General features: G+C 37.1%; 1 protein-coding gene and 2 pseudogenes across 1 annotated transcript in view; 1 reads left to right on the forward strand and 2 right to left on the reverse strand.

Moving 5' to 3' along the window:
• The first annotated feature begins 3,252 nt into the window (after nt 1-3,252).
• LOC149177190 (ATP-dependent 6-phosphofructokinase 2 pseudogene) lies at nt 3,253-4,614 on the forward strand (annotated as a pseudogene).
• Nucleotides 4,615-6,859: 2,245 nt separating this feature from the next.
• LOC149177191 (ATP-dependent 6-phosphofructokinase 2 pseudogene) lies at nt 6,860-8,221 on the reverse strand (annotated as a pseudogene).
• A 1,917-nt stretch (nt 8,222-10,138) lies between these two features.
• Nucleotides 10,139-13,291, reverse strand: part of LOC149177192 (heavy metal-associated isoprenylated plant protein 39-like) — a 33,831-nt gene continuing 30,678 nt past the window's right edge. The window contains exons 2-4 of the mRNA XM_089423333.1: nt 11,090-11,166; nt 10,910-10,985; nt 10,139-10,804 (exon numbers count right to left, since the gene is read on the reverse strand). Of these exons, the coding sequence (XP_089279459.1) occupies nt 10,644-10,804; nt 10,910-10,985; nt 11,090-11,095 (243 nt within the window). The 5' untranslated portion in view covers nt 11,096-11,166 and the 3' untranslated portion in view covers nt 10,139-10,643. The remainder of the gene's footprint in view (nt 10,805-10,909; nt 10,986-11,089; nt 11,167-13,291) is intronic.

A 13,291-nucleotide genomic window follows, 5' to 3' on the forward strand; every position in this document is an offset into this window, starting at 1 on the left:
ACTACCACCTGGAGATCCCCCTAAGCACCATTTTTCTTCCTCTTCATGTTATAACCATGCTACTTTAGCATAAGAAAACCTCCAATCACCCATAATTGCTCACTTGACGGATTCTAGTATCCAAATTTTGGCAGTTGATAGATCCTAGGTGTTAGGATTTTACATTTGATAGTGTTCGGATCATCCAAACTTTTTGAGTCTCCACCCCCTTTACCCCTTCCAAGTAGGCCCATGGTCATAGTCCCCACTTGTCCATATGACTAGGGGTTAAGGACAAAACTTTCAATCGCCAACTTCCCAAAATAAAATTAAAAATCGCTAAGCATTAAATCCTATTTCAAAGGACTAAAACTAATTCCAGCAAGGCAAAGACTTGCCTAGAAGACTCTAGAAGGTTCAGAAATTTACAATAGCCTCTAAAGGCATCCAAAAGACAATCGAAAATCAAACTACTTCTCAAATAATATTTATCAAATTGTAGGGAAGACATAAATTGTTGGAAACTACAAAGAATGAAAAGGCTTAGTTCATATATGAATCATCTTACCCAAAAGATAAGAAAACTATAAGGTTATACTAATATATTGATTCTTATTTCTTCAATTTTATATAGAATACAAAGAAAAAATATGGAGTCATACAACGAGCATTCCTTCTCTCAACATATAACAAAATTTAAGAGTTAAATAATTGAAATTATCACCCAACAATTTCCTATTTATTTACCGAGAGCATACATAAAGTTTATAACAAAAATATTATATCAAATTAATAGTGGTAGAAATACAAAGTTATCTAAATATGAGGAGAAAATTACCTAAAACCAATAGAATGAACAATTTCCACCCAATTATAGGTAGTTTTACCATGGACCTCTACCGTGTCACCAAGCTATAAAAACATTAGGTTAAATGATGCATGAGCATTTACCCCTAAGGTTAAATGATGCATGAGCATTTACCCCTAGTCAACATTTTTAATTAGACCGAAGGAGGGTGATGTAATTTTCCAAAGGGGAAGAAAAAATTGTATAAAATAAGGATTTTGATATAAATACGAGTGTCATGTTTCTAAAAAGAATCTGGGTTGTTAGTTTGTTAAGTGAGTTGGTGTTTTGGTGAATATGCTTTTGTAAAAATAACAAGTGTTAAGATGATGTGTTAGAGAGTTTTAGAAGCTGAAACAAATGTCCCATCTACCTCTGTTTTGTTAAGATATTTCCTAGCTAATAAAAAATTATATATGTATATAAAATTAGAATATGTATATAAAGTTAGAGTTCGATTAGGCAGGAAATAGCTCAGAAAAAGAGAGGCAATTTGGGAAGGAGCATGAGAGACTTGGACAATAAAGACTTGAATATTATTATGTAAATATATTAAGAAATATAAAAACACGAGCTTGTTTAGTCATCCACTCTGTTCAATTTTGCTTCCTAAGTATGGACGATGCACCATGTAAAGTGGGTAGGTGTCTTTGTCTATTTGGTCTAATCCGTGTTTTTGATTTCACGTATGACCCGTTAGTTTACTCCGCGTCATAGTTACCAAACTGCGCGAAAGAAATAGAAGATTCAGGTATTCAATTCGATACGGTTTAATTCACAATAAATTATTAATTCTTCATGGCCTGTGTTTGAGGATTAAATAACGTTTCTTATTATTCGAGAGCATAATGATGATGGTATTCTAATTTTTATATAATGAATTTTATCAGAGTAAATATCTTAATAAGAGTGCTAATTAATTCTGTTAGAGTTTATGGGTTATAATATTGTGGATTTTCTAATTAGAAATTTAAATCAGTATTAAATTATAATTGAATGGAGAAGTTTATTTTATAGTTTATTGTGATGTGTAACTCAGTGTGTCTATCATCAAAATTGAATTGAAATTTTTCTATATCTTTTAAAATAAAAATGATAAAAAATCTAAAAATTAAAAAAAATTAAATAACTATACAAAATATTTAAATAATGTCTTTTCATAAAAAAATTTACACGTTAAGAAATTGGATCCCTCTTGGCTCATGTTAGATCTGTATTTAAGATGGATCTATATTGGTGTAATATATTTTGTATTGTATTATAAATAAAAGGTGGTTTGATCCTATTAACAAATAATTAGATGTTATTGTTAAATTTACAAAATAGTTTCATAAATAAGTAATAACTATTAAAAATATAAAAGTATATTTTGAGAAAATGTTTATAGATATTTAATATATAACTATATTCTAAATATCAATATGGTTGGTAATCTGGAATATATATTATTTACTATAATGTGAAATTTGTAAAAAGTTTAGTTTATATTGAACTTCATATAATTTATGGTATAGTTGCATATATAAATAAAGGAGTAGTCTAACTAGGTAGAGGAATTGCCCGGTTTGCGGGGCCACCAGGAAAAACTTCCGGCTCTAGCAATCGGGTATTCCTTTAACCACACTCCACCACTTTTCACAAACTCTGCATTCATCTTCCGCATTAACTCTGATTGGTATCTGTCTGACAGATCCTCCCGTCCAGACGCTTTGTGGTCACGTCGCACCGTGACTGTTTGCATTTGGATGCTGAAATTCAAACTAAGGCCTCAACCGCGCACGGAGCCCCCATCGCGCGCCTTCAAAACTTGCAACTAGACAGAGCCTAAACCACTCACAGATACACCAGATTCTGCATTTTTCCTACACAAGTTACGTCGCTAAACCAGATTATTAAAAAATATCTGTAAAGGCCTCAAGGACGATCTATTGCAAAGGTTTGCCACTTAGCACAGTTTACATTTCGCAGAAACAATATTTTAGCAAAATTTGGAAACACAGATCTCAAAGATAGGTTTTCGCTAATTTTATATTGTTGGATTTATGCGAACCAGAATGACCACAAGGAATCATGCCTGTTATGGCTAGCCTGGGATGAATTGTGATATTCATGTAATAGGCCTTTGGTTTCTCTGATTAGGCCAGTAGAGTAATAAGCCATGGTTCGTTTCCTGCCCTTAGTCGTGCAACCTGAGATCGATTCTCGTTGATTTTATTACTTAAATGGTACATTGTTATTGTTATCACCATGTACGAATGCTATAGGTGTTTCAATTGTTACAGTCTGTGATTGATTCAATAGTTTTCAACGTTATCATTGTCTTCCAACTTTCTATAAATCTTCTGTTTCTGTGTTGGTTACATTCTTTCCTGATATCTGCAATGCAGAAGTTTGAAAGGCAGTCATCAACAGCAGGCTCTGTCATTAATTATCATGGCCAGAAGAGGATTCAAAGTACTCCCCACTTGAGAGAATACTTACAGGATGTACCCACTTTTAGAAATCCTCTTATGCATAACCAGTATTTTCTTCCCGTTGAAGGTTTTTTTGTGACTGAGAATGATATGGTTATGGAGGACATTGCTGTGGATATACATACAATATCAAGGGAGACACAAGTGTTTTATCACAGAGCAGGGCCTAGGTCTGAGGTGTGCTTTAGCCCTGATGATGTCCATGCTACCATTGTTACATGTGGGAGGTGATCACGTGGTGTTAACACTGTCATCAAAGAGCTTGTAATTGGTCTCTGGTTTCAGTATGGCATAAGGGATATCAAAGGGATTAGGTCGGGGTATCGTGGGTTTTATTCATCAGAGCCTGTGGTTTTGAATCCAAAATTAGTGGAAAATTGGCACAAGACGGGGGGGACAATGCTGGAGACCTCAAAGGGGGGCTTTGATTTGCAGAAGATAGTGGATGGCATTAAAGCCAATGGTTTTAATCAAGTTTATATCATTGGTGGGGATGGGACCATGAGGGGTGTAGTGAAGGTATTTAATGAAGTTAAGAGGAGGGGCCTTAAGGTTTCAATTGCTGGGATCCCCAATTATGTGGATAATGATGTGGGTATTATTGATGTGTCCTTTGGATTTCATACAGCAGGGGATACAACCCAGAGTGCCATCAATGCTGCCCATGTTGAGGCAGAGAGTGCCCCTAATGGAGTAGGGCTGGTTAAGTTGATGGGTAGGTATACTGGACATATTGCATTGCATTCAACTTTGGGAAGCAGGGATGTGGACTGTTGCCTTATACCTGAGAACCCATTTTATCTGGAGGGAGAAGGGGGGTTATTTGAGTTTCTAGATCATACTCTGGAAGAGAATGGACATTTTGTGCTTGTTGTTGCAGAGGGGGCTGGACAAGAATTGATTCCCAAGAGGCTTGAGGACAAGGAGAAGAGGGATGAATATGGAAATCCTTCATTTTTCGATGTTGGGCCATGGCTCAGGGATGAGCTGAAGCGTTGGTGGAAGAAGCATCACCCCAATGAGACCCTTACATTGAAATATATTGACCCAACTTATATGATCAGAGCTGTGTTGGCTAATGCTGTTGATAATATCTCTTATACTCTGCTTGCTAATTCTGCCATCCATGGAGCCATGGCAGGCTATATTGGTTTTGCTGCAGGGCGGATAAATGGGATCTATGCTTATATTCCATTGGATCGAATCACTGCTGCTCAGAACTTTGTGGATGTCAATGATCATAAATGGGCTTGGATGATGTCTGTAACGAATCAGCCAAACTTTTCGTCTCTTGCAAAATCTAGAGCGATATAGATGGGAGAAATGATCTTCAGCATAGTGTGGGAGGTCAGATGCATGCCATTTTGTTTAAGGCTATATTTATAGTTCATAGTACTAGCTATTTTAGTGCTTTCTATGTCCAATCTGAATAAAAATGGTACAGGTGGAGGACATTAACCCCCCTGGCAGGTTATCTTGCATTATTTATAAACCAAGTTGTGTTTTATGTTCGTGGGAAGCTAGAGATTTCTGTCTATCCCATATTTATATACGTGGTTATCATCTGTGATGAAGGATTTTAAAATTTATATTTTTTCTATTCTCATTATTGTGTATTTGCATTCTTTGATCATATTGTCATGTTACGATCATCTATGTGTTTAAAGTGTTAGGCGGACATTCCAACCATTATCCGAGATAGAAAGTTTTGATGATATTTTGCATTTTCTTATTATGTAATCATGTTTTTTATTTTTCATGTTTAATATATATATATATATATATATACACACACACACATATATATATATACATATATACACACACATATATATATATATATATAAGTATTATAATACAAACAGTTCTAAATATTTTGGGTGGTTGACTATCCGAGTTTTAAAACTTTATTTCTCTTAAAAAATAATATAAATTAAAGAAATAATGTAAAGTATATGAAAAGAGATTTATGTTATAATTAGATTTATGAATAAAACTTTTGTGGTAAATGAAAAAAATATGTTGTTTTATTGATATTTTAGAATATTGATGTAGTATCATTGTTTATGTTTATGAAATTTTGTATGTTAAGTGAATTTTGGTGGTTGATTTTGAATTGTTTTTTGCTAATGTACACAATGGTAGGATAGGTTATGTAGGTGACATGTAAGAGATAGTGAACATATTTATAAATTCAATTCTCAAATATGTCATATTTCTTTTGCATAGAGTCAAACAATACATTCAATGTTTTAATCATTTCAATTTTTTATTTTATTTTTACAATCATTTCTTTCAAGGTGTTTTTTACCAAAAGAGGTGCAAGATCTTGTATATGTTTGTTCTTCACATCCAACATAATGCACACCATGCAAGCCACAACACATTATTCTCCATAATTGGAATCCCAACATTCTTGAAAAGTTGTGATTATATGAGAAAATAAGTTATCTATTTTGGACCACAAACATGAAACAATTCCAATGCATGATCTTCTGAGGTGAGTACAAACTTTCCCATCATGATATCCTCATGTGTTACATTGAGATTAGAAATAACCTCAATAAAAGATATAAGGTAGATCCACGTGCAAGGGTTGCCAAACTCCTCAAAGCATAAGCCAAAGACCTTGGAGAATGTGCATATGTGGAGTGCTTCTCAAGAAAACATATCAACCCTCCAATTATACCAATTTAAATTGCAAGGTAAGTGCCACATGAAAGAGTGCTAAAGGGTGTAGAAATTCAAATAATAATACTTAAAACTTGGAACACCTAAGTTGAAGAGTGTTCCCTTCCAACATATGCATGAACCCAGTATAGGCCAACAAATATATCACTTGAATGATCAATTAAATGAAGTAACCAACTATAATACTTAAGGAAAACTCTTAGTTGATGAGTTTCACTACTAGTGATAAGAAAACCCCACCAAAGCACAAAAAATTCCACATGTGCAAAATGTGAGCTCCCAACACATTTGATAATCAATAAGCCAATATTAATCAAAATGCCAACATCTTAGCTCCAAGACCCAATTCTCCAATGAGAACCTTCTTGGACAAGGTCTTTGACTTTGAACAATCTAGATACAATATGAAGGATAAAAACTAGCTCCATTTGGGGACATGCACTCTACTTGGGAGTGTATGAGAACCTAAGATCTATGATGCACTTGCTAAAGAATGTTACAGAAAGATAGGGAAAATGTGGCAAGATAAGCTAAGACTCTCACCTCAAAACCCCACATTACAAAGCTCATAATGTTCTCTTTAAATTATACAATCTTACAAAAAATTTATTTACAAATAAAGCATAAGCCTAAATATCAAAGGGAACATGGAAAGAAATAATTACTTATATTGCATTGTTCATGGTATTGAGCGTATTCTTCATATCCTACTCTAAACTAGTAAACAATAAAATGCTAGGTGAAACCATATTAGAGTAGTTATATTAGAAAGCACTAAAATAGCTAGTACTCTGAACTATAAATATAGCCTTTAACAAAATGGCATGCATCCGACCTCCTGCACTATGTTGAAGATCATTTCTCCCATCTATATCTTTCTAGACTTTGCAAGAGAGGAAAAGTCTGGCAGATTCATTACAGACATCATCTCAGCCCATTTATGATCATTGACATCCACAAAGTTCTGAGCAGCAGCGATTCGATCCAATGGAATATAAGCATAGATCCCATTTATCCGCCCTGCAGCAAAACCAGTATAGCCTGCCATGGCTCCATGGATGGCAGAATTAGCAAGCAGAGTACAGTAGATATTATCAGCAGCATTAGCCGGCACAGCTCTGATCATATAAGTTGGGTCAATATATTTCAATGTAAGGGTCTCATTGGGGTGATGCTTCTTCCACCAACACTTCATCTCATCCCTGAGCCATGGCCCAACATCGAAAAATGCAGGATTTCCATATTCATCCCTCTTCTCCTTGTCCTCAGGCCTCCTGGGAATCAATTCTTGTCCAGCCCCCTCTGCAACAACAAGCACAAAGTGTCCATTCTCTTCCAGCGTATGATCTAGAAACTCAAATAACCCCCCTTCTCCCTCCAGATAAAATGGGTTTTCAGGTATAAGGTAGTAGTCCACATCCCTACTTCCCAAAGTTGAATGCAATGCAATATGTCCAGTATACCTACCCATCAACTTAACCAGCCCTACTCCATTAGGGGCACTCTCTGCCTCAACATGGGCAGCATTGATGGCACTCTGGGCTGTCTCCCTTGCTGTATGAAATCCAAAGGACACATCAATAATACCCACATCATTATCCACAGAATTTGGGATCCCAGCAATTGAAACCTTAAGGCCCCTCCTCTTAACTTCTTCAAATACCTTCACTGCACCCTTCATGGTCCCATCCCCACCAATGATATAAACCTGGTTAAAACCATTGGCTTCAATGCCATCCACTATCTTCTGCAAATCAAAGCCCCCCTTTGAGGTCTCCAGCATTGTCCCCCCTATCTTGTGCCAATTGTCCACTAATTTTGGATTCAAAACCACAGGCTTTGATGAATAAAACCCACGATACCCCGACCTAATCCCTTTGATATCCCTTATGCCATACTGAAACCAGAGACCAATTACAAGCTCTCTGATGACAGTGTTAACACCAGGTGATAACCTCCCACATGTAACAATGGCAGCATGGACATCATCAGGGCTAAAGCACACCTCAGACCTAGGCCCTGCTCTGTGATAAAGCACTTGTGTCTCCCTTGATATTGTCTGTATATCCACAGCAATGTCCTCCATAACCATATCATTCTCAGTCACAAAAAAACCTTCAACGGGAAGAAAATACTGGTTATGCATAAGAGGATTTCTAAAAGTGGGTACATCCTGTAAGTATTCTCTCAAGTGGGGAGTACTTTGAATCCTCTTCTAGCCATGATAATTGATGACAAAGCCAGCTGTTGATGACTGCCTTTCAAAATTCTGCATTGCAAATATCAGGAAAGAATGTAACCAACACAGAAACAGAGGATTTATAGAAAGTTCAAAGACAATGATAACGCTAAAAACTATTGAATCAATCACAGACTGTAACAATTGAAACACCTATAGCATTCATACACGGTGATAACAATAACAATGTACCATTTAAGCAATAAAATCAATGAGAATCGATTTCAGGTTGCACGACTAATGGCAGGAAACGAACCACGGCTTATTACTTTACTAGCCTAGGCCTATTACATGAATATTACAATTCATCCCAGGCCAGCCATAACAGGCATGATTCCTCATGGTCATTCTAGTTCGCATAAATCCAACAATATAAAATTAACGAAAACCTATCTTTGAGATCTGCGTTTCCAAATTTTGCTAAAATATTATTTCTGCGAAATGTAAACTGTGCTAAGTGGCAAAACCTTTGCAATAAATCGTCCTTGAGGCCTTTACAGATATTCTTTAATAATCTAGTTTAGCGACGTGACTTGTGCAAGAAAAATGCAGAATCTGGTGTATTTGTGAGTGGTGAAAAATGCAGAATCTGGTGTATCTGTGAGTGGTTTAGGCTTTGTCTGGTTGCAAGTTCTGAAGGTGTGCGATGGGGGCTCCACACGCGGTTGAGGCCTCAGTTTGAATTTTAGCAACCAGATGCAGATGCTCGCGGTGCGACGTGACCCCAAATCGTCCAAACGAGAGGATCTGTCACACAGATACTAGTGGGAGCTAATGCAGAAGGGTGGAAGGGTGGCGGAGGAATACGAAGTTGGTGAAAAGTGGTGGAGGGTGGCGAAGGGAATTCCCGATTGGTGGAGCCGGAAGTTTTTCTGGGCGGCCCCGGAAACCGGGCAATTCCTGCGCCTAGTTAGACTACTCCATAAATAAATAAATACATAAATTCCAACCTATAATTTTATTTACAACATATATCATTTGACACAATTTTTCAGATTTTGAAAATTATAAAATTTTATTTTAATTTTTTTAAATAGTAGAAAAAATAATATATTCTAGTATTAGAAAAATGTACACTCACTGATTAAAAAAAATATTTGAAGGTCTCGAGTCTCGACAATAGAAACGAAGCCACTGCATTCATAGTGGAAACATTTGTATCGAGGAGGTTACTCAGCGAAATGAGGTACATTGAACCATTTGTTAATTATGATATAATTAAATGTATGAGAAATAATTGTTTTAATAATATTATATATATGTTAAATCTTCTAAGCGAATGAATGGTTGAAGTCCTACCTTATCAGAAGCTAATAATGGGTCCCTGACCCTCCCCACGCATTCATGAGTCGGGAACGCATCTTTATTTTTGAGATTTGATGGGTATGTCGTACGATGATACAAGAAAGGTTGTTTTGCAGATGTGTTTTCCTAAATGTGGCAGATAACGATTGCCATATTTTAAAAATGTTGAATGGTTTTCAACTTTTACAGTTTTAAATCAAAGTTGATTTGATTAGGAAGGCTTAATATGGATGTGATGTGCAGATTTTGCTCAACCCAACAAGTGTTATATGAATTTGGTGCATGGTATTTGCTCAGGCACACAACCCAAATAATATGATTATTGGCAGTGATCTTATTTCTCAATATTTATATCACAACAGTCCGTCAAAAGCTGTATGCTATTCATTCATGCCCATTATAACGAAAGACGAATATTTATGTTTACCAAGTAACATACTAAAACATCAATGAATAAAAAAGCTACGCTTCGCTGCAAGGCATGCAATATAATTTATTTGGTGGGCCCTTTTGACTGTGCGTTGCCTGATTTGATACATCCAGCGAAGCTGTATAATGCAAATTTGATTAGGTGGTGGGATTTTAACCGTGCCTAATTTACATATTAATATGGCCGTAGTCTTTAACGCGACTTTTTGAAAGCTTTTCTGGCGATTTTTTCCGGTGAAAATCCGGCAGTAATTTATTGAAATCCAAGTTTGATAACTAGTTTCTGCACAATGAAAGCCTCCCAGGGGTTTTTCAGGGCGCTGAATCCGAATATGCAGTTAAAAAACCATTTTAACTGCAACAAATCATGATTTCATCTCAATTTCTTCCGCCGGATTCCGTCACCGGAATCTCAAAGAAATTTGAAGGGAACAATCTCAGAGGATAGATCACTGAATGCCAAACTCCGATTTGATTTTCACAAAATGAAAATATATGTATACACCTTTTTAAAGGAAATCTCGGTGGCGCTTAGAAATACCTAAACCCAACCCAAAAAAATTATCCTAAACGCGCCTTTAAAAGGCTATTCTCATAATAAAATGAGAGATCCCTACCAGACTCCGGCTATGAGAATTATATAAAACATAGGATTGGGCTTGAAGCTGTTAACAAATTATCAGCTCTTTTTGTCTTCCTTCTTTTCTTCTTTGGCGGGACCCACGCTTACTAATTCTGTTCTGAACCCTATTTTCCTCAGCTTTGTTGCGAGCCACACAGGATCAGCTTCTCCAACCACAGTTATCTTTCCCTCTTTCATGTCCACAGAAATGGAGACCACTGAAACAGAGCATGGGCAACATTAGTTAGCGTAAATCATAAACCTAAAGATATTGTAAATGGTAATAAAATATTGTGGCGGAAGCAGGTAATGCAGATTCGTGCCTCCGGTTTCTGCAACGGCCTTCATGGCTCTTCTCTTGCTTCTCTCATCTTCCATAGTCGATTTCAACACTATTTTCTGCAAATCCAAATTATGGTTTACCATGAATTTGATATAGAATATTTCAAATCATTAACCCAAACACGAATCTGCAAAAGTCTGATTAATTGATATAAATATACCTTCATTTCGATAGCCGATTGGAGAATACCGACCTGCCTCTAGTATAATCCTACCAGATAAAATTAAACTATCGCACCTTCCATGAGGACACAGTGGCTTCTTCAATGAGCGAAATAAATAAGTGGCTCAACATTACTGGTGGTGCAAGTTCCTGGAAATTGTAGTGCAACTTCGAAGTCAGTGTTCCAGAGGGAGCGGGGAAGCAGCTGCAGCGTGTTGCCGATTGTATTGGACATCGAGGACCCAGGTGTCTCACTCAAATTCAAAGATTCTTGCACTATGCACAATTGAGTCGAGTGTACTTGGACAGATTGAGAGCACAATACAGGCGAAATGTATTGGAATGGACATTATCTTTTGATAGTGGGATCATGACGTTACTCCGCAATCATTATGGTGAAGTATATTGGGACTTATATTTTTATGTAAATCAAATTATTTTAATAAATGTAGAATGAAAAGTATCAACATATATATTAAATAATATACATGTTAAAAATATAAATATATGAAAAAACCTATTCTAGGAGACTATTAAGAAAAGATTAATTGAAACTCTATAAAAATAAAATTTTATTAGTTACGTCGTAAGGCGTTCCCCTCTGAAATCAACTCCCCTAATTGCCACCGTGTACTTCTCTAAACCATTAGATAAGATGTTAGACGATTGAAAAGTTCTGGACCATTGGATGATGAATAATTAGTTTAGGTTAGTTTCTTGGGTTCTTCCCCCACTGTTTTTCCTGCTGCTTCAAGTCTTGCTGAGCAGGTCGAGTCTCTGGGCATCCCAATCTAGGAGTTTGATGATCACCCCCACATTGATCTTGCCATCGATGGCCCTGACGAAGTCGACCCAGAGCTCAATATCGCCCAGGGCCGCGGTGGCGCGTTGCTCCGCGAGAAATGGTGGAGGATGCCTCCGCTAAGGTCGTGGTCATCGTTGATTCATTGAAGCTCATCAGTGGCCTCGGTGGCAGCGGCCTGGCAATGCCTGTGGAGGTGGTGCCATTCTGCTCCCTTCTGCTGGAAGTACAACGCTTCGAGGCTAGAATCCCTCTTTCAGGCCGAGGGCTGCGATGTGAAGCTCAGGATGGAGTTTCTGAAGTTTGGGAATTTGTAATGAGACAATTTAAGAGATTGTTGAGTTGTATTTGCTTAATGCATGTTTAATCCATGACAGCTTGGAGCTAGGAGAGTATGTGGCAGCGCAACTCCGTGAAGTAGAGCCAAGAGATGCTGGAAATTATGTTCTATTGTCAATGTCTATGCTGCAGCTGGGAGGTGGGATGATAGAATATGCCCAACATTTGTTTGACAGAATGTATGAATGAAACTCTGTATTATATACATCCATCATTTCAGGTTATGAGCAGAATGGACAAGCCAATGAGGCCTTGGAGCTGTTTCGGAAATCGCAACAACGAGGTTTGAAAATTGTCTTATACATGGTGGTAACCATTCTTCTCGTATGCTCCCACTTAGCAACTCTGCAAATGGGTAAGGAAGCCCATGGTTATTTAATAAGTGCATTTAGAACCTGATGCTGGTATATGGGCAGCCTTGCTTAATGCACGTTTTATCCATGACAACTTGGAGCTAGGAGAGTATGTGGCAGTGCGACTCCTTGAAGTAGAGCCCAGAGATGCTGGAAATTATGTTCTATTGTCAAATGTCTATGCTGCAGCTGGCAGGTGGGATGATGCAGTAAAGATGATAATGATGATGAAAGACATTGGCTTGAAAAGGATGCCAGGATGCAGTTGGATCGAACTCAACAACAAGGTTCATGCATTTCTTGCTGGAGACAAATCAGATACACAATCTCAAAAAATTTATGCCACATTGATGAGTCTGTGTGTGCATATGGAAGAGGCAGGGTATATACCAGGCACAAGCTTTGTAATGCATGATGTAGAGGAGGAGGAAAAGGATTACATCCTGTGTGGCCACAGTGAAAAGTTGGCTGTTGATTTTGGAATTATTAGTACCTGCCCTGGGACACCTATCCGGATCACCAAAAACCTTTGTGTTTGTCGTGACTACCATAATGCCACAAAGTTTATCTCCAAGATTATTGGGTGAGAAATAGGGATGCAAACCGTTTCCACCATTTTAATGTTGGGATCTGTTCTTGTGGGGATTATTGGTAATCGGATTGAAATGATCTTAACACACTAGTTTGGAAAAACTCCTTTCACATT

Source organism: Pinus tabuliformis, chromosome 4_1 (genome assembly GCF_031772625.1).
Source record: "Pinus tabuliformis cultivar Carrire ecotype Pingquan chromosome 4_1, CPIR1, whole genome shotgun sequence".
NCBI lineage: Eukaryota > Viridiplantae > Streptophyta > Pinopsida > Pinales > Pinaceae > Pinus > Pinus tabuliformis.